The sequence below is a fragment of the Eleginops maclovinus genome, chromosome 14 (genome assembly GCF_036324505.1).
Source record: "Eleginops maclovinus isolate JMC-PN-2008 ecotype Puerto Natales chromosome 14, JC_Emac_rtc_rv5, whole genome shotgun sequence".
NCBI classification, from domain to species: Eukaryota; Metazoa; Chordata; class Actinopteri; order Perciformes; family Eleginopidae; genus Eleginops; species Eleginops maclovinus.
In genome coordinates, this window is record NC_086362.1 from 4,948,596 (window position 1) to 4,973,851 (window position 25,256).

The following is a 25,256-nucleotide window of genomic DNA, read 5'->3' on the forward strand; positions in this document are numbered from 1 at the left end:
GCCCTGTGTGCAGCGGTGGTGATGCCTGATGTGCTGCAGACCATGGAGCTGGTGTTCAGCGGGGCGGATGTCATGTGTGCCACCGGTGATCCGACCTGCTCCACCCCGTATCTCCTGGCCCAACGCGCCGGACTGAAGCTACACATGGAGTTCCTGCACCAAAACAAACTCTCTGGTAAGAACCTGTCGGTACGGTTTGGGCCACTATTGCAGTTTTCTCAATTGATTTATCACTTTGTATTCAGTGGGACTCTTTAAATGTGTAGCTTCAAACAGCCTCTTTATGACAAGTATTCAACCAGATCAGCTGAAGAGGGCTAAAGTATGATAACACAGTAAGTCAAAAAACATCTCGCTGGCTTTACCGGTGATTTCTTTACCAGCTGACTTGTTTTGAAAAATCCTTTCTGTAAAAAAGACTATACTTGATGACTTCATAAATGCAGGGTTGTACACCTGTACACTTTTTGAGGTTTTGGATCGGAACTAGGTCACGCATTTGTGTAGATCTGGGTTCTCTTAAGGGGATTCTAGCCTATAATTACTTTTCCCAACTGGGCAAGACTGCTTTAGAGGCACAACAGCTCATTCGGTCGTGCAGGGAGTCCAGAGAGCTGTCAGTGTGTACACCTAGCTGCGGGAAGCCCTTCAGCACATTTCAGAAGAAGCCTTTCCGGTTCTCATAGTGCACTAGTGAGGAAACCATGACATCACATTGTAGTTATCCTCCTCAGGCCATGCTCGACGACTCAAGCAGAGCCTGAGAAGTACCGCTAGAGTCCATATCCGGTATTCCACCCAGTTGAGATGCTAAGGCACAGCAGGCAGTGATGACACTACGTAACTACAATATTCTCCCGGACAGACCTGGAAAAAGGTGCTGACGCATAAACCTGTGAAAAGAAAAAGGGCCTTTTAAACCCGGTGTGCGAGTTGGACTTTTACAACCCTTGGCGCCACATAAACTCGGCCTATTGTCTTTCTACTTTAACAAGCCAATCATGTTTAAAAGCTCATGCCCACCATTGTGCCGCCACATTTACAAAAGCACAGTGGGAGTGTTTCTCTCTGCCATGAATAGGAAATGAAGCCACACAAATCTGTGAGTTTTAAGTAAAAAAATAAAAAGGGAACGTTCCCCTTTCTTTCCTTGCTACTTCCACCCCCTTTGTATTACCCACCTTGGTTGCTCACCGGGCTGGCGATAGAAATGTCTTAGATTAAAGGAGCGAGGTGGAGGAAGGGGGGGGGGGGGGGGGGGAGGCTGGGGCCGATGGGAGACTTTCTTAGGGACTGTATTTTTACATAATGTATGCGTCTGTGCACACTCGCCAGTCGCCGAGCCTGTTAGGGACTCCTAATTGCTAGCCTGGGTCACCTGGTCGCCTTTGGTGGTGGCCATTACTCGGAGGCAGAGACAGATTCCCGCGAGTAGTATTGTCCGTCGAATATGTGAAGCATACAGTACAGGATGTTTCTATATGCTCGTTATACGAAAAGAAAAAGTTGTGGGGGTTTATCATTAACAAACAGAGATATGGAGCTCTTCCTATACAGACGGATGTCCAGACTCAAACTACTGCAGGCGTAAGGGACACAGGTCGGGGAGGTTAGCCATTACTCAAATACCACTCTGACAGATTTACACTGCCTGGACGAGATGGAGATCTTGCCTCAGGGTCAACAGTCAGTCAAGTTTGGGACTGTATGGCCGACCAGGAAGATACTCCTACAAGTGACACATGATGTTCACCCAGGGTCAGCACCACCATTAAATATCTTATCCTAACAGGTGCAACACAAAAAACATCTACAGCCACTGACACGAGGTTTTTGTTCAAATATTCCTAGGAATCACTTTCAAATTTGCCATTTCTGTTGATAAATTAATCAAATGTATCACGTGTGTCACACGGATGGCACAAACTTCTAAACTACTATTAGAAAACACTTGAAAGAGCCACCTCTGCAAGATATTCCTTCATTATGATGGACATTTATTTAGGAGTTTGTTTTGGAATTCAAACTAAGCATGTGTGCCTCTTATTTAAGGTTTTTTATACTTAGTGCAATCTGATTGGTCACTAAAAACCACGTAAGGCCGCACTGTTAGATTTGGTCCCTTAGAACAGCCTTGACAGTGTGTAGCTATTATGGTTTTCACTCAGTGATTGGGTGCCATGATGGTTAGAGGTTCACAAGCTCAAACCCATAACTCGATTCAATTATTATACATTTTTTTAGTGGGAAATATTGTGCAATCCCCTAAAAAAAACTGCGGCTTTGTTTCACTTCACGTGACCTACTTTCACGTTGAATATTATGAGACATGATGCTTGTTCTTTCAACGGTTCTCGTGAAAAATCCATTCGTTATCAGCAGGCTTGAAAACCTGGTTGTAAAATTATTTTGTGAATAAATAGATTATTGCTGAAAGATTAAGGCTCTGTCCGAATTCCCTATTTGACTTTTTTCCTACTGCCGGACACATTGTCTCATCACACAAAGCTGTGCAAAGTGCTCCATTGTTTTCGTGCTTGCACTGCCCCGAGAGTTGCAGTAAAAAAAACAAAACAATTTTGATTGAAACCAAAAAATTGAACTTTTTCCCGTTGTTTTATCTTTGCAGAAAGTGGGAACAATTCAATACCCATATGACACCATCCCCACTGTGTAGCGTGCTGTTGACAGAGGGAAGATAGAGATAAGAATAAAAGGAGCCACATAGGAGCCAATATTGAGGACAAAACAGAGTGCAGAGTTTGTTTATGGAGTTTAAGAGACCTCAGCCTTGGGTTACATTTCCACACACACAGGAGGACAAAGAAGGAATTCATTTGTCTGCTGCTGTCATGGCATTATGTGCACCTGTTGCGACTCTTTTTCTTTTGTTTTTACCTTATCAAGCAGGCATCCACAACAATCATGCACTTCAGGCCTTCATCTAACCCCCGCGTGGTGCTGTAAACCAGAAAGAAATGACGGCAAACATGCTTCTTCACCAAATTCACTACACCCCCCCGCTGCGAGATAGGGATAAGCCGGCAATAAACAATCGTCAGACACGCCGAACAATTCTCACTCTTAACAACTGAAGTCTAAATTGGAGCATCTCTTAGTGTGCAGGAAACCTCGCAGCTGCGTCCCCCTTCACAGTGTGAACGGCGCTCCAATTTTGTAGAGAATTTAAAATAGGAAAACCCTGCATCTCCCCTGAACATAGTGTGTCAAAAACAAAGCGTGCATCTCCCAGAACCCCCTTCCCTCCCACAGCTTTTTGTAGCTAGGTCACTTTCTGACGGTGTGCCACTTCATTAGCTTCTTCTCCACATCCATGTTGGTCTCGGCGGTCCTCATCGCCCCGCCTACACCTGCTCGCCCAAAAACACCCAGGGATACCACAGGAGCATGTTCATTTACATATCCCCATCCCAGATTTCATAAAAAAAGCCAACAGCAACTCCCCAAGGCAGAGTGTCTTCGCCTTTTGGGAACCCCTGAGGGCAGTTTCAATGATGGATCTATCTCTTATAGCCAAAGGCTTCCACTCAGGTGGTTTTCTTGTATATCTTCAGGTTCCTTTATCATTTTTCATGTCAAATGAGCTCCCATATGCTGCTCCCCGGAGGCTACATAAACCACATGGATACATATTAAAATAGTTGGAGCTTCAGGTTTGATTAAAACCATTTGAAACATTTTTTAGGCAGAATAGGAAAGTTGAAGACTTTTTACAATCATTTATTTTGGCTTAACTCGTGCTGTCACCAGTTGCTTTCTTGTCACTTGGCAGTTTGAACGTAGAGATGGATATGAAAACAGACACTAAAATATGTGGATACTGTACTTTGATGCCACTTTTTGAATGCTGATTTTCTAGTCTTAGCTTCGAGGCAAACAGATCCATAAATGGAGATCACTAGGTTTGAAATTCCGCCAGGTAATCAGTCTCTTTGCAAAACCTCTGCACTAAATTGGAAGTATTATTTGATGTTAGCATCAGCTCATGGTCTAAGGAGGTAAAAATACATTTTCTTAATAACAATCATATCAGTAAACAGGAAAGGTTGTAATTAAGGGCCTGTTGGAAGCGTTTTTGACCATCTTCGTAAGTTCCAAAATGTGTCAATTCCCAACATCTTGCTGGGTAATTAAACAGCTACAGACTAAGAGCTGATGGTTTCCCCCGCATTGCTGTCACATCCAGGTCTGTATCTTAAACGGATTACTCAGGAGACCATTTTGGCCAACGAGCAGATTATTAACCAACAAAAAGAAGCTTCAGTCCTTGGATGTGTCACTCTGTGTTGGTGCCACTGGTCCTTGTCCGACCGGAAAGACACGTTGGTAATTGGTTCTTAAACGCTGCAGGTGGGTAAGATTAACAACTGAACTCCATCTGCCACTTGGCTCTGCTACCAATGCACTGCCATGCTGGAGCAGTTTCTACAGAATACCCTTCCAAGTCCTTTTTTGATGAGTCGTCACACTGGTAATCTTGACAAAATGTTAGTTGGTGACGAAACATTTTATAGCTTTTTATTCGCATAAGCAGGGATGTTTATTTGGCACAAGTGAATGAATGTATTAGGGGTCTGCACATTTGCGATTTAAGCTAAAAGCAGCCAGACCATATAGGGTGATGAGAGCACTAAGACTGAACCAAAACATACGATGTGGGCCCCAAAATGAATCAAAACTGAGATAAAGAGGTCATATAAGCCAAACTGCCGGGTGTGGTCATAACTGTTTGCCACTACAAGCGACCCATTTGACTTGATAATTTCATTTGGCCCCATTTTTCACACATAAACATGAACTACTACAGCCTTAGAGCACCTACATATAGGATGTCATGCTTTTGCGCCTCCCATTGCCATCCTTCCTACAAACAAAAGCATGTTCCATAATGTGTAATATGCTAAACTCGTAAACAAACTACAAATAGTGGCTTTAAGATTTCAATTTGGTGTCTGCAACAAACCACTTGTGTGTTTTGCAGCAAGACAGTGAACCCCTGCCAGCTATTTGACTGTAAATCTCCGGGTAAAAGCACCAGCTAATGCCTAAACTGTAAACAAAGCAATGCAAACATGTAAATTGTGTTTTATGGCGGCTCTTCACTCCACCCAGGAGGCCTCTGTACTGCAGAAAAACCCAAGCTAAGCAGCAGTGCCTCTCACTGTGTCGACATCATTCCGCTTCTCCTTAAATGACACACGGCGGATTTGGAGGCAAAGAAGTTTTATCGTTGCCACCCTAGCATCCCTGACGCCTCGGATCTCCGGATCTCGCGGCGCATTAAAAATTTATCCAGCAGGCTTTTCTGTGTGGATAATAAAAACAGGAACAACAACACACACATGCAGAGACGAAACACTAAATCAGAGGCCCTGTTTCATCTTGGGTCTCCGTTCCACCCCGCTGTTAGCAACATAGCTAAGGCTGTGTTTCTTCAGCGACTGTTGACGTTGTTGTTTTTATCCGAAGCGTAAAATGCGCTGTTAGAGGGTCAAGAGGTCACAAGCAGATGCTGAGTGTTTGTCAAGTTTTTCTAATGGAGGAGGCTTTTCTTTTTTATCACTCTATAAGGAAAGTGCTTTCAGTTTTAAAGTGTTTGTGTACGGCTTCTTGATAAACAACCAATTTAATAAATGAGGTTCATCAGCTGTCACTCTATTATTCATTTCCTATTGATACTAATATTCGTACTTGCTTTGTTTATTTAAAATTTGATTAGATATTTTTATTTTAACTGTTTGTATAAATGTTGTCATTCACTTTTTCCATTATTATCTTTTATTAGACGTTTTGTTCTTTAGCTGACAGTTAATAATAATATTCTGTTACTCATATTGAAGTAGACTTTTGCACACTTTTTAAATTCTATTTTTGTATGGATATTTTTATGGTATAATATTTATTTTATTGCTCATTCTTTCTTTAACTTCTTATTTGTGTTTATATTTATTTTATTTATTTCTTAACTTGGACTTTTATTAGAAATTCGGATTTAACTTCTACTGTTTGTATAAATATTTGTGTTATAATTATTTTCTTTATTTGATCTTTCATTGAACCTGTTGCTCTTTAGCTGATTTTTAAATTCATATCTTAAAATGTTTCTTATGTTTATATAGATTTTTTTATACTTTTTCTTAAGTTGGATATAGTGTTTTGATTCTGATTACTCTGTACTAACATTGTGTATATTTTTTCACACTAAACCTCCCGTCCTCTAGCCTCTATTATCTTGACTCCAGGTGTGATCTATGTTGCTTTACATATGTCCGACATTGCTGTGTGTGTGTGTGTGTGTGTGTGTGTGTGTGTGTGTGTGTGTGTGTGTGTGTGTGTGTGTGTGTGTGTGTGTGTGTGTGTGTGTGTGTGTGTGTGTGTGTGTGTGTGTGTGTGTGTGTGTGTGTGTGTGTGTGTGTGTGTGTGTGTGTGTGTGTGTGTGTGTGTGTGTGTGTGTGTGTGTCTGATTATCCCACTGTCCACTGCCTGTCGGAGACCACTTTGTGACCGTTGCCGTGGGCGACCAGATGGCTAATTGAGCACTCTGTCATGTCACATCCCTTCACTGGGGACTGAGCCAATCAGCACAGGCCAGACTTCTCGACTGCCACCCCCACAGACATCACAGTCCCATCTTAACGGAGGAGTCCAGCTTTAGGGGCCCAGAGGGACTGCTCAAAAGGCTCACAGACAGAACCTTGTTACCACTGATACAGCATCAAGCAACTGGCTTATTTACATTCTCTCAACCTGAGTGCTGGGAAAAGTATCTTTGTGTGTCTGTGTGTGTTAGACGCACTTCCCTGCACCTTGCTGATTACATTCTGTCAGAGTCCATGTATTTACGATGCTGCTATTGGCACACACAGATTCAAAGCTAGATTAGAGGTCGCTTTTAACAAAACACACAAGCTATGTTTCACTTAGCTTTGAAAAACAATTACCTTTCAAATAATGAAAGATGTGAAAAATGTAAACCATACTTTGGAGTTTCATGTTGTTACCTCTTTACCTAATTTTCATTGAACTTGTCTTTTCTTCCTTCTTAACAAAACTGGAAGGACTTTGGTTAAGATAGTAAATAGCAATAAAAACACATTTTATGAAAAGAAAGATAACTTCTATTAATGGAAAATATATATTTGACTCCTCCATTGCATTAAAGATCTGATAACATCAGACGACCTTTTCTGTAAGCAATTAATACAACTGTTATTCAAAGATAATTAGTGTGCATGTGGACACATTAAATTAGTTTGACACGTTCCACATATAGAATGCAGATAGCAGGCCTATGAGTTGTGTCGGTTAAAGGATGGAAATGCTGCTTCAATTTAAACTAGTTTCAATTAAAGTTATTTTACCTTTCTTGATGAGAGAGCTGGAGGTAGGGAAGATAAGATCTGTAAGATATTGCCAAGGCTCGGGCAGAAAATTGAACCTCAGAATTGAAGCTAATTGAATTTGAGAACGATAAGGTTGAATGTGGGGAGTGTTGAAGCTAGCAAGAAAAAAGGATGAAGAGGGAGTTGAGAGGAAAATGAGGCAGGAAGGCATCTCATTTAAATGGACGAAGATGAAAAGAACATGGAACTATTTTTGTTAAAGATACAGTACGTGTGCCTTAAGAACATCTTACCTTTGTATTTAGATGACCATGTGACAGAATACACAGTATCATCGTGTTTTAAGCTCTTTTTCTTCGGATAAATAGATAATAGTTCAGCTTTTCTGACAGGGAGTACTTTCCAGTGTGTTGCTTAAGGACACTTAGATTAGATCTTTTTGAGGGATTTCACACAAACAACACTCTTAAATTCGATCACATGTGGGATGAGAGGTATCCTGATGTGAAAACATTTCAAATACAATGTTTGCCAACAATATTATACAAAAAACTGATGATTGTGAGAGAATGTGTCATGCTATGTTTTGAAGGAAGCTCACATTAACAGTGCGATAATATCATGTCCTATAAACCAGACCTTCCTGTTTTTGTATTTAAGATTCATACATAAGGGAGCCCTTTAGTCTAGGCTTTATCATAATACATTTATAACGAAAACCCTGGTTTCAGTTTTGTGATGATGAATTTTTCACATCACCCAATAGGTTTTTTAAATGATGGATTTAAATCAAGTGTTGCGAGGATTTCCTTGAACCATTAAGAACCACTTAACCGTTCTCTGGAATTGTCCCATTATAATCGGTTTTATTGGACGCTATTCAATGATTTTGTGGGTCAAGTAAAGCCAGGATGATATTTAAAACTCATATTCGAGTACTACAGCTGCATGGGAAAATAGAAATGTGCAAAAATTGCATATAAAGAATCAGAATGTCGCACGGTCACCGAAACCATTCCCTTGCTCATCTGCTGTGTTTCGCCCTTCATTGTAGATTTCCCCGTCCTTGAGCAGTGGTCCGAGAGTGCCTCCCTTTCCGAAGCCTCCCTCTTCATGGATGGTTTCCTCTACATCTCCACCGGCGCTTCCAAGTCGACGTTGGACCGACGCGGAAGAGATGGTGAGCGTTTAAAAAAAAAAAAATCCCAAACATTTTATTTGCAAAACCTCCGGCAAGGCCAATCAATCCATCAATCCATTTGTAAGCAGTTTAAACTGCGTGTTTGTCAGAGGTCTACTCCAGTTAAGCGCTGAGCGATCAATCAGTGTCAGTCTGTCAGCTGTCAAACTGCCAATCGTTTAATCCGAACACTAAACAGTCCAGTCAAAACGATCAATGGATGTGTCTTTCACATTCGTTCCGCATCCGTCCTCGGGAATACTTGTCAGACGGGGAAGATGTTCTCAGACGACCCTGCAGTGAACGCTCTACGGTTCGAGGTAAATTAGGGTCAGGTAGGAAAAAAATGTGGATGAAAATGAATAAAATAAGTTGGTTCAAACCCACCTGAGAGATACTAACGCTAAAACTTCTGAATTCTCTTCACTTTGTCTTCCAAGGCAACTTTTAATCAGGCTCCATTTCACACCCAAACTCCTCAGCTGCTGCTGCACCTCCTGCTCCGCAATGGTCCCACTTCTCCAAACAGCTGGAGCGTTGCTCGGGCCCATGGGTAATTAGGAGAGGGAGCAGGCTTTGGATGCTCCCCTTGGGGATGGAGGTTATTTAGAAGGTTGAGGAATGCAGGACAAATGTAGGGAATGAAGGTTTCCGGGTGGGGGTGGCAGATTGCAGCTACCTGCCAGTGGATGAGCGTAATCTCCTACGTCCTGGGCAAGACATCCATCTCCATTTCCCATCCACCCCCACATGCTTCGCTCTCATTGGTGGATGTACATGTTGCTAATGAACAGGGCTGAGGTCTGGGAAATTGCCCCTTAGAGGAAACACGGGGGGGGAATTTTTCACCAATGTCTATTGAAATTCTCATTATTTCAAGATGGAATTCATTTACATTACATTTGTTGAAGGATAATTCCAATGTGCTGCAATTTGGGTCTTGATGTCGAAGTTGTAGGACATCAATTCGGTTGGTTATGACAATATTGTGCTCATAAATGCTGAGATCTGAGAGTACGGTTGCCTCGCTCCAATGATGTCTGAGGCCAAATGATTAAACTGGTTAGGAATTTTTTTAAAAATCCTTTGTGGCTTCAAACAATGGCTTACCTTTTAGAAAAAAGACACTTTTTGAAAAGTCTATCCTGTATTTCTAAAGCTTGCTGAACCTTTTTTCTTAAATCTAAATGAACATTTGGGCAATTTATAATGATCAAATATTGAAGCAGATAAAGACACGTTGGCCTTCAACTGCCTACACACATACTTTCAACCAGAATAAACCTGCTAAACCTTAGACTTTTATTCTGTATAAATGTTGTGTTATGGAATACATGGAATTCTGCTTTTCAAAGTTGCATTAATAAAACGGCAGGGGTTGAAAGGTCTAAATCCATTACTGACATTTAATAATGAACTGTTATTTTACCTTTGTTTTGATTTCCAGATCTTGAAGAAATATCAGGTTCTTTTGCTAAATGTTTACTGAAGGTTATAGCTGGCTTCTGTAGTGTTCACCAATATCGGGTGTCGGATCAGGACACAGACTTGCTTAGGGTTTTTAGAACTATAATGAATGCCTCAGGCGTCAGATACACATCGTTATTTTCTTTATTTATTTATCTGTCTGCCAAGACGGAACATGTTCTTGTGTGGGTGTGTGTGGTCTAAAAATGGAAAGAAATACTCATTGCTAACGTGGTCAAACAAAGCAATACAAGTGCAAATCTGTAATGAGGGAATACACTCAAGATTCAAGAATGTGGTATTTAGCAGTCGGCACAATGACATGTAAACTGACGTTCAATCATACGTCTCTTCTTTATTATTGAAGGCTCTTTAGCAATAGCTGGTGGGTAAAAACAAGCAGGCAATGAGTGTGACATCCTAAATGATCCCAGCATTACCCCATGACGATCGATGTATCAGTTTTACTAACACAACAGGTAAGCTTTACTTTGTTTAAGTCCTTTCATAGTGTAGCGCCAGACTGGGGAGAGTGTCGGCTGCATGGAAGGAGTTGCTATGGTGATAAATTGGCTTGTTAACGAGCCCCCTGCCAGAGCCTTTTGTACATTCTGTTCCGTGCTGAACGGTGGACAATACAATCGTCTTTTTCTGTGTGCTATGTCTGGAAATAACTTTAATGGTAACAGTTAGAGCTAACTAAAAGAAACGGTGAAGTTGTGAAACCCAAACAAAGAGCAAAAATAAACACAGGTTCCTTGTAGGGTTAAGAGGGAGGGCAGAGTTGGGTCATTATTATCTGCATCAATTACAAGTAGTTTTTGTATCCATATTTGATATTTTTAAACAAGCATTAGTCTTTTCCATGTTAAAAGTATTAATAGAAACAACATTGCTTTGACAGAGTGTATTTTGCTGTCTCGACAACATGACAAGCTGCTTGAGATGGACTAACACTACAGGTCGTCATCTTATCCTGGTCCATTTTGTACCACTTACAGACACATCGTTATTCCAGAGTGGTCTCCACCCAGATAAGTGCTGTTAATATTCCGTCCGGTAAACAACCCGTTATGTCATCTATTATGAAAAGCCGTACAAAGTTTGGCTTTTGGGCTTTGATGGCGCTTTAGCTGCTGAAAAATTCAACGCGGTTGGCTTGAGAACTCAATGCGCTCAAACTTCTCGAGTCACGAAGAAGCCTTGTCAGGACTTTATGAGCACGGAGCGATGAGGTATTTTTGAATCTACTCCAAGATGCCTTTCGCTCCCGTTCTAATGGTGAGCTGTTCTATGGATACACCCGTGTTCTTAATAATTTATAGGTGGTGCTCTGGGCTTAATAAAAAGCACTCTGCCACAGCATGTTAAACTTTTTGTCTGGAAACATCTCCAATTGGCTTCCAGTAAATGGATTTAAATCGAGAGAACGACATTTATTAATTTGGCAAACAATTTTGGTAATGGCCTTGACTGAGGTGGCATGGGGGATGATTGTGCCAGTCCACCATAATGGAATAAAGCACTGAAATGCCGCTGGGAATATAGATTAGGATTACAGAAACAATGTTGTGTTATTTGTGCCGGAATCAAGGTTGGACTGGTTTACTCTCCAGCGTGGCACCACTCTAATAGCTGTTTGCTGCTCGCTTGAGCTCCGCTCCATATTAGGTTTACGCAGTTGATTCTAGCGTAAATGAAGTCTCGCCCCTTAACGGGTACAAAAGTGACTCATGCTTCTTTCACATTAAAGAGTGTGTGCATGCTTTGTGTGTTTGCAAGCGTGTGTGTGCGCGCTCATGAGTCTTGGGAGGAAAAACAGAGCCAGTCGGCAGTTACTGTCTGGAATGGTGAGTGGCAGCAGGGAAATGGCAGCCCTAATTTCTGATTAGTTTGGTCTTCTCCTCATCAGCTGCGCTCTGTTTTTTATGCCTGCAACAGTAACTCCCGACTGCCAGAGACGGAACAGCAAAGAAAGGGGGGTTGTGGAGAGGAGAGAATTTAGTAGAATTTTGTTAACAGCTTTATTAAGGACACAAATCTGAGCCCATATGAACATTCAATTACTTGCATCTACAAAGCCGCTTTTGGATAGTAAACCAAATACTCCTTTTGCTAAAAAATCTTCCGTCAAAGGATGTTTAATTATCAGAAATTCAAAGCAGTCAGATTTGTGTTATTTTGTTGTGCATTTTATGAGGAGCTCACAAAGCCTGTTTAAACAATTTGTCTTAATCTATTATGCTTTTGGTGTGCCTCTGCTTGCCTAAATGAGCTAGTAGTGCTGTGGCTCAGGCCAGAAATACATGGCAGATAGTGTTTTTTTTCCCTTATCTAATGCCATATCTGTCCATTCCTCACGGTAATGAAGTGGGCTGTAATTCTGGCACAGACATATCGTTCAGATCCCTTCAGTTTCTCAATTTCCATTTCCAGCCCCTCTGACAAGCTGTCCAGCAGATGTCTTCATCGCAGATATTTTAGTCTGATGGCGAGATAGGCGGAAGATTGGCGGTAGGGGGATAGGTGGGAGAGCGAGCGAGGGAGGGAAGAGGGTGATTCTGCGGCTTTTTCGATGCATACTGAAAAAGGGTATCTGTGCAATGTAAATCAAAAAAGTTTAGCGACACATTGGGTAAATCTGTAGCAGCAGAGTTAATAATACAACTGGGAACACAATCCGAGTGAAAGCTTTTGAGTAAATATGTTTTTCTGTAACTTGGGCCATTCAGTCAGTGAACAATAAGGCGGTTTAATTGCCACATTGATGACTTGATTATTCTACTCAACCTGCTCATCTCGCATGCGTGAAGCATTTAGCACATTTTACAAATTGTCTTAGTCAGAGACGAGGAAAGAAAAAGCAGAAGAAGGTTCCACACTTCCACGGGAAAATGCAATGCAGGGAGCACTCTTGGCGAAGAAGCTAATTGGCCCAATTTAGCTGGTGGAGGCACATACCACGGTTGGCTTCCGCTAGCGTTGTCTCTGGCGGCTGGTTGCGGACTCCCGCGGAGAACGGCTGGGCCGCTGGGCCATTGCTGTGTGTGTGGAACAGCTGGCAATGGACGCAGCTGCTTGATTGTAAATCAAGGACTATTGTTCCCCACATTGCTCAGATACTTGTGCAGAAGCTAGTGGTGTCCCACCGCTAAGGAAATGCTGCACCACAAACAAAGAAGGATGCGTGCGCTTCGGTGATGTGCAGGTCTTTGATAAAGCCAGTTTCCTGCAGGAATATCCTGAAGGCATTCAAAGGCATTCAATGCTCTGTTAAGAAATAACTTGTGCCACAAATCCCAACAAAGCTGAATAATAGTTGCTTTCAACCGAGTGAAACTCACTGCAGATATTCCACATTTACAAACAAGACATGATGGAAGTGGCAGCCACACCAGTGGTACATGCTCTATCTTGTTCCTTCTTCCTGCCTGCTTGGAGATATCCTTTAACCTTCAGGCCTCCATTGAAAATGTCTTAATCCTGTCATCATAGCGTCTCTGTCTACTCCCAAATCCTTCATATTAAATCACAATTCCAAGACACAAGAGAGATAACTGTATCGGAAATTACATTTGTCAAACATTTTTAGTCTCCCAACACCTTATGGCCTCCCTTTAATCCCTCTCCTTTCACCGCCTTCTGTGTCCTCAGCCTTATGCGGGCATCTGCTCATGTGGGTGTGCTGGCCATTATTAGGATATTCAAAAAACAAGTTGGTCGTGTAGTGAGCTCATTCATGTGTCCACATTTTCTGGACCAAGGGTCCCGGAGCAATTTGCTTTTCGGATTCACAATGGGATTTCTCTCCTTGGAGTTTATTTTCTGCAGATTTTGTCTGACTTAGTTCAAGGAGATATGAAACGGATGCCACATGTGCCAACATTAAATTGGATCTATTAATATTTTGGGATTTTGAGGACAATCGAGACAAAGCCATGTCTTCTGCAATTGCTTGTCACTGGATGTGTTTTGCTTGACATGTTGATTAAAACTGTGTTTGATAAAAAATTGTTATTATTTGTATTCATAATTTAAGAAAGAGGTAAAGTTTTCCAGTAATTCACAGGAAAAGCAAAATATGAATACATTGTATTTCTACCTTATGAGCAAGGTTTAGAAACTACTGTCCTTGGGCAGAATACCCTTTGTAAAGAAAACCACACTGTTTAATAAACCTAAATATTGCAAATACTGGATTCTGACTCAATGGTGCTAGACTTGAAAATCAGGCAATAAGAATATATCAGACAAGTCAACACCACAAATGTGAAACACTAGAGGAAAAGTCAGCTGTTCCAACAAGTCTTTAGGATTCATCCTCTGTGGGACATGAATGGCTTTACCAAAATTGGTTCCAATCTTATTTGTAGGTAAGAGGAAATTTCATTAGAGAAGTGAAAAGTTTACCTGCTGGTGTAGCTCCATGAAGAGTCAGGGTACTATCACCATCGTTATGGTTCTTCCTCTGGAGAACATGAATTACTTTAGGATATTAATGAACAACTGGAAAATTTGTCGGATAGCGACATATGTTGGTTTGAACCAAAACTCTTGACCAAGCTACCGACAGAACAACTATGTTTTCAATAAAGTGTTTTTTTGTCTTTTCTACCCCTAAAATGATCTCGTGATGTGATGTGTATGTAAGGGCTCACAGGATAATTACCCCTGGTTTGCACCTTCCCGTAAATGAACCAATAAATGATCTCTCCAGCCACAGGAACCATTTTCAAACCACACTTCTAAAAAATCAATGGCATTACGTTTTTTCTTAACAGCCTATGAAAGCAATTGACTTCAGTGAGGGAATCGAGCCTCTTAGAACGTGATTGTGTGAGGGTTTCAGATTGTACAAATAAAATGACTCAGTAATTACCACATTAGCAGAGGTACAGAGGGAAGGAAGGCAAAAATGCAAATTATTGTACGAAAAGTTCTGGAGTAACACGTGTAGGAAAATGATGGACATGACATTTTCTACGAAAACAATTGGACACATTTGAAAAGGGAAGTGAAACAATTCCAACCAAGAAAAACGGTGGGTTCTGTCAGACAGATTGGGTTGATAATAATGTTAAATACCAGACTCTTTTTCTTTCTTGTTCATCACGCACGTGCAAAACGGTTTCACGCACGGTTGATTTGAGATACAGACAATTCTTCAGCTGGTGGAATTACACGAAGTAAGGTCAGAACAACAGTATTTCTCTAAATGCCACAGTAAGCAACAACATATTAGTAATTCAGTCAGTTTTAAAGCTGTTTGTGTCCAGATTGTTTATCCGAGATGGGAAAAAGACAAAGAGAAAGTCTGAAAGAGTCACACAGAGAGGCAGAGCAGGGGTGAATAGTGCGAAACTGACATTCTCCTTTCCTATGCTTATCACATCCTCTTTTTTTTATTGGAACTATATCTGTTGCTTCAGAAACATCACACACATTTGGCAGAGAAATGCACAATTAACATATTCATGAGATGAATACAGTGGGAAACTTTGGTTGCGAGCGACAGGGGGTACGTGTATGTGTGTGTGTGTGTGTGTGTGTGTGTGTTTGCGAACACAAAAGCAGATGGCACAGTGACTTTGAAAATCCAAAATTAGGTATGTTTTCATGAACTTCATGCTCATTGGCTATGTAAATAGCACAGTCAGACAGTCACGGAAGACAATGTTGTGTGTTTCCCAGCCTTTTCCACTGAGAGCATGTCTGTTGATTGAAATCTGCTCGATACTTAGAGTGACTTACCGCACATACAGTTTACATCTCGACTAATATGTCCTCTAATGGAAAGAATATGGAAGGGACAGAATTAAGTCTCCTCATCTTCAACAATGAGATGTTTGTGCTCTTGTCTCCATGCCTAGATGTCTTTTGTTCATTTGGAAATAAAGACCACAGTCTGCCAGTTATGTTTTGACATTCTTTCCAGCGTTGTTTCAGGTGTGAGCTGGTTTTAGCGTTATCTGCAGTCTTTAGAAGAAGAAACGTAGAGGCCTATGACAGTGTCACATCACAATTTATCCATCATGTGTGAAAGCCGAATGCTAAGCTGTGATAAATAGGGCTGGAATGGTGCTTATTGTTCACAAACGAATCATTTGCATTGCAGGATATAATTAATATATTTCTCTGACTTGAAACAATGGCCAATTTCATAAATGTATCAGTATGCAAATGGCGACATATATTGGAAATATGCATCATATCATATCAGTGATCCGAGAGAGTATCTTCTCCAACTATCTCCTATTTCTATGTTATCTGGAGCCTTTCATCTGGATGTCCACACAGTTGACGATAAATGTAATCCAATGAAAAAACAAATTGCCCAGAATTTTAATGGAGAAAGCTGCGTTCATACATAACCTACATATACCAGGATGCTTTGCGCATGAGCTGTTTACACCTAGCAAAAATGTAGTGATGCCAAACGGATTTGTAGTCCATCCAAGCATGAACACAGCAACAACCATTTCCCACATTGGCCTCATTTCTTATTGGTTAACCTTTCAAAGTAAAAGCCCATCGTAAATGATCTTACCTTTCAAAATAAAAGCCCATCATAAATTATCTTACCTTTCACAATAAAAGCCCATCATAAATTATCTAACCTTTCACAATAAAAGCCCATATTAAATTCTCTCTGGAAGGTCTGGAAGCATAAATCTAAGTGAGGAGTTGACGTTCATGCAAAAATAACGCCCAGGCTTTTTCTTAAACGTATCTGAATGTTTATTTTCCCTACATGAATGTGTATATTTTTCAGACATGGCGCGTCGTTGGTGCACATTGGAAGGCGGCTTCTTGAGTTACTACGAGAGCGAGAGAAGCCCGTCGGCCATCGGCAGGGTGGACGTGTCTGAGGTGGTGAGCCTGGCTGTCAGCAACACGGAGACAATGACTGGAGCCGGGTGAGAACACACACTATGCACATATCATATCCGAAAACCCTTGTACCTCTAATACCTTTCTGGAAACTTTTGAAGTAAGATAAGTTGTTGTATTTTTATTCACATATTTGTTTGTTTAAAGGATTAAATGGTTTGATTTAGACTTAGACTTAGATCTAAATCCTGTGCATTAAGTGGTAAATTACATGATATATTCATAATTCTACCTGCTTCACACGCCATCCATACACAAAGACCTTTTTAAAGGTTCTTTTATTTGCTTGTATTACACCATCGCACTTGTATTTGATATATTAACATAAACACGGAGCCATGTAAACACACACGGCTTCACACACACTTCCTCTCCCTCGTCATCTGCCTCATTAGCATAATCTTAAAGTTGAACATTATTCAATTTAACAGAACCTATCACGGCTTTATGATGGCTATATTTCCTGTTTACTTTAGCGGGGATGCGGGGCGAACGGCGGCGCTTTAACTGCCCTCCCTCCGTTCACTTTACACCGTTACGCCTCCCCCAATCGCTTCCTTGCATTATGATTCAGTTAAAAAAAAAAAAAAGTTGCTCTTACAACACAACTTTTCTTTTATTTCTTCTGGAAACACACTGAGAAAAGAAACACACCCTCTCTCTCTCTCACATCGCTGTATGTGTGTGTGTGTGTGTGTGTGTGTGTGTGTGTGTGTGTGTTCGTTTGTGTGATTTAAAGCACGAGCCAGGCCCTTAATGACGGCAGCAGATGTTATGAAAAGCACACAATGCTTTTATTTGTATAAATGTTATTTACACAGCCATTAGGAACACATCTGGCCAGCTAAAACTGTGACCTTTAAAGAGCTGGTGCCATGATAGGTTACTATAACAACACTGCTTTAAAGCGACAGTGCGCCATTTTTAGCGTACATGCCAGTTACAGGTCACGGCGTCGCCCCCAGAAATGCTATTACTTCTCCGTCGCCGGCGCTCATAATGGCTGTGCGTTTCACTAGATTAAACTCTGCCTCACTCCCTCTCACTTCTGCAACTTCTCCAGCGTTCCCAGCATGCCGAGCGGGGACGCCTCAACCTCTTGACTGTCTGCCGCTCATGAATATTAATGTATGCAGATGACACACTCCTTACCGGCAGCCTATCGCCGCGCCGCAGGAGTCTGTAGGTGTCGCTTTCATTAAAGCACAGCGTTTGGGTAATTTCACCGTGGCAGAGGACACCGGGAATTACATGTACTGTACTTCTCCTAAAGTCCTATTAATATTACAAACCCACTCCTAAGGATTTAATGCAAAGGGGGTATGTTGGCTGGTGATAAGTCGAGGTTTTCAACAAGAAGTTACTTCTGACCTTCGACAAACCTTTTTTCTACCTTCTTTTTGTATTTTTTGCACTTCTGTTTTTCTCTCTCACACACCATGAGAACAAGCTGCTTTTTAAATAGACTTTTAGAGGGGGCTCAGGTGCTTCCTCTGCCAGGGAGATGGGTTAGATACTGTATATGGGGGTTGGGGGAATTAAGACTTTCTCAGAGCACACGAAAGACTTACGGAGAAAATAAAAGGCTACGAAAATACATATGGATAACTCTATGCCTGTTCAAACCACAGGTGCATCAAATTACTCCACATGGAAAAGTTCCATTTTCAAACTCACTCACTAAGGTGCACTAAACATCAGCAGATAAACTTCTCCTGTGAATCACCTAAGCCTATATTTACTTTCAGCTCCGTTTAATGGAGCAACTGAATTGAAAGTCTGTATAAAAACTCAGATAAAGACCTTAAATTAATCCCATGGCTTGAGGTCAGTCTAAGTTTCCTTTTATTTATAGGTCTCCAAATGATTGTCCTTTCATTGAATAGATTGTACACAGGTAATAGAGTGCTTCTTGTGTGCCTGTAGCATATTGAGAAGGAAAGAAAAACAGGTAATTCAAAGATATATAGCACCCAGTATACGAGACATGTTCAGAAACACAAGTTATGTACAACTGTACACAGTATAAGAGCGTTTCCTGTTTGAGGACATTTCTCTCTTATCTCCAGTTCCATGCACGTTTTTGTTTCAACACCTTTCTTTCTTTCTGCTTCTATCTCGCTGTTCTCCCCTGCCACTCCCCTCCCTGTGGGATTCCCATAATGCAGCGTTCATCTTTCATCCGTTCGTCTCCTCCTCCCGTCTCTACCGTACCATTTGCCCAGCACTTCGCCACACCCCCCTCCACCACCCCATGCTTAGCTCTCCCAGCGGGACTCCCTTTAACAAGCGCCTGCACACCTGTCGGGTGGGGGAGGTAGGAGGTAGAAGAGGGTGAGGGTAGGGGAGGGGGTCACACGAGGTCACACAAACACCCGTGTCTAGCCTGTTCCCCTGACACGCCTGAGAAGAGAGCGACTGAGCGCTGCCGTGACCCCCCATGACACGCCGCCTTAAACACCCATCGCCGTAGCATTTAGAGCCTCCCTCGCCGCAGTGCACCAATAGAAACGAGGCCACTGCCTGGCTGCCATTAAGATACTGACACTCTAACCTGTGTACCTACACACACACACACACACACACACACACACACACACACACACACACACACACAGAGGCGGAGACGACAGGAGCAGAAAGACCAACAGAGATTAATAGCTGCTTTTTTGCTTCCAACAGCATCGATTTAGCCTGCAAGTGTTTGTGGATGAATGAGTGTGTGCATGTTCAAGGATCATATAGTCGGTGTGTGTATACGCCCGAATACACATTTACAAGAGCATATTCGTGACAGCTTCACGGCAAAATACATGCACTTCATTTTATTTATTTTAATCAGAGGAGGCTTTCTCTTCAACTCCTATCATCTGTTTGAAAAAGATAACATTTATTTTATTCCAAATCTTTGTTTTACTTTTAATTTCAATTTTAGAAACATATCATTAAACACATCTTAAATCATTCGTTTTTAAATAGTGACAACCCAGGGCAGACATTAAGGGTTGGAGATTATTACACCTGCATAAATTCAGTCAACAGTATCTTTAAATATGTAAAAATAATTGTCCTAATTGACAAAAACAACGGTTGTTGTTGCCTTTGTCTTCTCTTCTGTTTAAACAGTATTATATGCTTTTAATGTTGTGCACATGAACAGGACTTACAAGCATACATTTCATATTTAGTTTGATGGAAATGCATCACACAGACAATAAGCTGTTCAGATTTCGAGTACTTTCGAGGACACTTTTAAATTCCACGTATCTAACCGCGTGTCTCTGGCAGGGCTGTGTTTACCGTGGATCTGTACCTGCAGACGGAGCGGGTGCTGATTGTCGGTGCGGAAACACAGGAAACACAGCATGACTGGATCCAGGCGCTAACAAAGGTGACACACTTTGCATACCGCTCACACACAAACACACACATCCTATTTCCACCTAAGGTTACAAAACTATGGGAATGTGCAGCAGAAGTACATTACACTCTTCCTTTGCATTCTTGTCCTTAGTGAGCCTCTGTGCTTCTTTCAGTAAGACAAGTGGTCTTACTACCCCCTCCCCCACATGCTGACAGGATGTCATAACAACACCCTCTGCAAATATGTCCCCTACTCCCTTTTTTTCTCTCTAAAACCAGGCAACACAGTCAAAGATAGTGGGAGGTATAGCCGCATTAGTCCATATGTCTCTCCATCTGTGTTCAGGACTTTCTCACCTCCGTATTTCAATTTGAATCACACAACAGCGGCCAGACCGAGCAGGAGATATGCAAAAATAATTCAACCAGGGAGCGGAAACTTGAGCAAAGGTTTATTTTGACAAGCCTGCATATGTTCTGTTTTTCTGTCTCGAGGTGATACGCCACAGTAGAAAAAGATTCAGAAAAGTTCCCTAATTTGTTCTCCGTTTGTCACTCGCCAGTGCTTCGTCCCGTCTAAAGTGGAGGGGCTGGTGCAGAGGGAGGGCGAGCTGATTGGCAGACTGCACTACAAAGAGGGCCACGACCTCTACCACTGGAGGGTGGGCTGGTTCGTCCTGGAAGGCTCGGCACTGCACTTCAGCTCGGGAGAAGAAGAAGAAAAGGAGGAAATGCTTCAGCTCAAACAGCTACAGGAGCTCAGTAAGCTAATTAGCATTTTGATTTTTGATGCTTTCAGTAGGACAAAGACAGGCAAAGGGTAACAGTAGGATTAGTAGAGTAGCATATAGGCAAGCACATGTTAACGAATAAGAACAAGTAAGCTCACCTCCATGGTACAAAAAAATAATGAAAGAGCGTTTTTCTTTTCATTTGTAATAAAAAAGTAGCGAAAAAGCAACCAAACCATTTGAAAAATCTAATACTTGGATTATGTTATTGACTACATTTCATTTATTTAATTGTATTCATTTTAAATTAAACTCCCAACCCTGCAGGAGTGTAATAATGTTTTATTAGTATGAGGTCCTTAAAGGTCAATTTAACACAATTGGCCATCAAGCATCAGCCAAAAAATACGTTTCCGATGTCCCTGACCGGTCGATAAATGCATTTTGGAAACAGGACTTCAATTCCGTTCAGCACAATAAATATCCGGAATAATAAAGGTATGATGGTTGCCCGCTCACATTCATTTTCGCCAACGTCTCTACCGGCAAACAGCAGCTGTTGAAAGCATAGTCAGTGGAGCGAGAGCTACAAGTCACGGGGGGAATACTCAAAAGTTCACACATACTTTGGCAGATTGATCGATGCGCGAACAGAAGGAGGGAGGGGGGGGGGGGAGAGAGAATCAATGGATCCTTTTTTTAATCCATTTACGGCTCGACGTGGAGCAAATTGCGTGAAGGGCCGCCCCGTATCCTCACCTTGGGCGGGATAAAGAACTGCAGCGGTGCTCATTTTGATTCCCGGCTTTTCTTCAACCATATTTGTCACAGCCGAAGCAATGCCAGAAGGGACTGTGTTTTGTCGGGGGTGTGGGGGGGGGGGGTAAAGATGCTTCTGAAGCATTGAAAGGATCCCTTTAGGAATCACTGTCTGTGACATGGGATTAACTGTTATTCTCTCCACACTGACACCACCACATGAAAGGTAGCAGTGAGGGATTTAATAAATACACTTTTCAATTAAAATCACTACATGTTTCCCAGCATGCAGCAGGGGACATACAGTCTGTTTCCCTGGTTTATGGTTCTTCAGGCTGACAGTTATGATCCTTTTCTCAAAACCTACTAAAGAGTTTCAGTCATTCATTTTCACTGTCCTCCTCCTTAGATCTTTCACGAAAACGTTGTTTGTGTTACATTTAAAAGCAAATATCAGCCTCAAATAACTAATACCGGTCGGACTTGGTTTTTATCACAAAATGTTACCAAACTCGCTATCGCCCCCCAAATACCATTGGCTCCATAAACTGCCTCCAAGCCAGCTGTGTTCCTTGGAGATTTCCTTCCATGCAGACGAACCACTGATGGTAACAGCTTTGGCTGGGATGCAAACTGGGTTTGTTGTATTATCAGGTCCCGTTCCGGAGACGGTTCTGGGTTAGAGCCTGATAAAAGATCGGGTTCTTCGTGTTTCCACCGCAGCGGGGCCCGGCTCTAAGCACCAAAAACCAGATCTTAGCTGGGCTGCCCGCAACATCCAAGAACCAAATACGTCTCGCTTACGTCACCGGCGGGGGCGGGATTAACTTGATCAACAACAACAAAGTGCTGCAAGTTTTTGTTTAGCAACACACACAACGAGGAACTACGATTAGTAGATTATTTTGAAGAAGTGGTCCTTCTCTTTCCAGGTGGGCTCGAATAAGCAACACGAGCAGCGCTTAGAAACCATCCGCCACTGTTGTTGTCGTCGATGCGAGGGATTTTCGTGCCGTGTGGGTCATGAGAAGGCACGTACGTAACAGTTACGTCATGACGCAGCTCCACTCGGGCTGTGAGCGGTGGAAACGCAAGGGCAGAGTAGAACCAGAAAAGCACAAGACAGATCTTGAACTGGTTTAGTGGAAAAGTGGCAAAATAGGACCTTTGAGAATAAAGAAGACTTGCTGCTACTGGAAAAATGCACCAGCCGTCTGAATCTGTCTGATTTAGGAGGGGAAAACACCCTACAAATCTCTTACCAAGACGCCCAGTAAAAACCATGGCGAAAAACAAGGCCGCAGTTCCTTATCACACAAACATATTAAGTAATAAAAAAAACATCCCGCTGCGCTGTACGATGGATAAAAGAGGATTGCTTTGTGTTTGTTCAAACAACCATGACAAGTGTTTTGCATTTACCTGATAACACTGTTAATAAACCTCTCTCCAGTCAATATCAATCTCTGAAGTTCCCCCGCTTGTTTCTCTCAGAACAGATTGGAATACGCTGCCCTTGAATGTCTGCCAAAGAGAACAAAAAGCAAATTTGTTCACAGAGAGACTTTTGGGGATTATTGTTTTTCGCTGTTTCACTGAACATACAAATGACTTGAAGCTAAACATTTAAAAGGAATTGATTTCAAAGAGACAGATTTCATTATCGATTATTTTCCAATTCCCAGATAAATTGTTGGGTGGAAAAAAAGATATATCAGGTGTCGATAATAAAACAGCAGTTTAATTATCCCTTTATCATAGAACACGTACACAAATACTGTCAATAGATGTTCCTTGTATCTATTATTTGAGCACAACCAGTGGGAGCTTGAGTAAGATGAAAGTGCCAGATGTTGTTGCTTGGAGATTTGTGAGTGAACTGCATGGCTCATATCTTTTTTTTATGTGTTCTGTGTGCTTGTTGCCTTGATCCAAGCAGCTGCTTGAACTCACAGAAGCGATTATAGTAGATTTTTCATGTCCCTCAGCCCAGTTTTTCCTCTATCTTTGCACTAGTATGGTAAAAAGAAGAAGAATGGCAGCAATTCAGTTTTTTCATTTTCTTTCCTACTGCAAACTTATTTAGTTGCAAACTGACCGCTTTTATAGAAAGCTTGACATTTGACGCTGCTTCTACCCTATTTAGTAAGTTAGCTATACCAATACTAAACCAATGATTCCCATTGAAACAAGGAAATGCTGTTAAAGGGGCCATATTGGGCGGTGGTGGCGAAGTCCATAGGGGCTTGGCCTGGGAACTGGAAGGTCACCAGTTCAAGTCCCCGAAAGACCAAGTGCCACCGTGGTGTCCCTGAGCAAGACACTGGTTACCTACACTGCTCCCCGGGCGCCGTACATAATGGCAGCCCACTGCTCCTAACACTAGGATGGGTCAAATGCAGAGACCGCATTTCGTTGTCCTAGTACTTGTACTCTGTGCAATGACAATAAAGTTGAATCTTTCATCTTTCATCTTTATTGCTCTCATTTTCAGGTTCATATTTGTGTTTCGGTCCTCTCCTGGGACATGTCTTCATGATTTAATGTTCAGAAACCTCTTTATTTGTCTCATACTGCCTGTGCTGCAGCACCTCTTTTCACCGTCTGTCTGAAACCAGAGCACAGTCTGCTCTGTTTTGTTATCTGGCCGGCTCGGTTGTGATTACTTAACTGCTTAAACCCCCTTAGCCTGTCACGTACAATGTGGTAGACCGCTAGCTGTTAGAAGTGCAAGGTTACATAGTGACATCCAGGAGTCCAATGGAGGCATTTCATCCGGGGCACAAAAACCTATAAAACACAGTACAGGAAAGAGGAAACTCTGAAAAAGCATCATAGTTCTTCTTTAACTGCCATTGGAAACAATCCACAACCATACTGTTCAATTGGTTTTTCTCCCGCTGTATAGTAAGTCAGCACATTTGTAAGAAAGAATAAAAGCCAGGTATATCAAGACAAATGCACTCCTATGGGCAGGGGCTGACTTAACAAGTAAATGCCTGCTCAAGAGTCCTTTCAGTAAAGAGGTAATGAATGCATTTCCCAGCGTAAGCTTCAAGGCGCTTGTGCTTTTGATGGAGAGTGAACAACTGCAAATGTCAAACTTAAACGCAATACTTTGCAGTCGCCCTTTGTGAATGTACATATTTTTTAGACGCTGCATTTTTTCCACAACTTGTTGTCCTATTCCCCAATAGCTGTCTCCACACATACGGAGGGGGACGACAAGATCCAAGTCCTTCTGATGGTGGAGGGAAGAAGGTATGCAAAAGCTTTGACGAACAAAGGCTGGGCTAATTGGGACCTGTGATACAACGACACGATGCATAATGCAACGCTGTACGCTTTGATTTTGCGGCCTTGTTAGTCCGAATGCACTTTACCTTCTGAAACCATCCACTGTGATTAAAAGTCTCGCTACAGTGCCTTTAGGTACAGAGAAGGTGAGTAACACAAGCCAACCGCTTCCTTTTTAGAGTAATGCCACAAACTTACTGCGTT

The 25,256-nt window shown here is 41.9% G+C and overlaps 1 protein-coding gene across 1 annotated transcript in view; it reads left to right on the forward strand.

Annotated features, from left to right (window-relative positions):
- arap2 (ArfGAP with RhoGAP domain, ankyrin repeat and PH domain 2) overlaps positions 1 to 25,256 on the forward strand; it is a 95,938-nt gene that overhangs the window by 49,653 nt on the left and 21,029 nt on the right. The window contains 6 exon segments of the mRNA XM_063900714.1: positions 1 to 175; positions 8,419 to 8,544; positions 16,784 to 16,928; positions 20,191 to 20,293; positions 20,829 to 21,027; positions 24,953 to 25,016. Coding sequence (XP_063756784.1) covers positions 1 to 175; positions 8,419 to 8,544; positions 16,784 to 16,928; positions 20,191 to 20,293; positions 20,829 to 21,027; positions 24,953 to 25,016 — 812 coding nt within the window.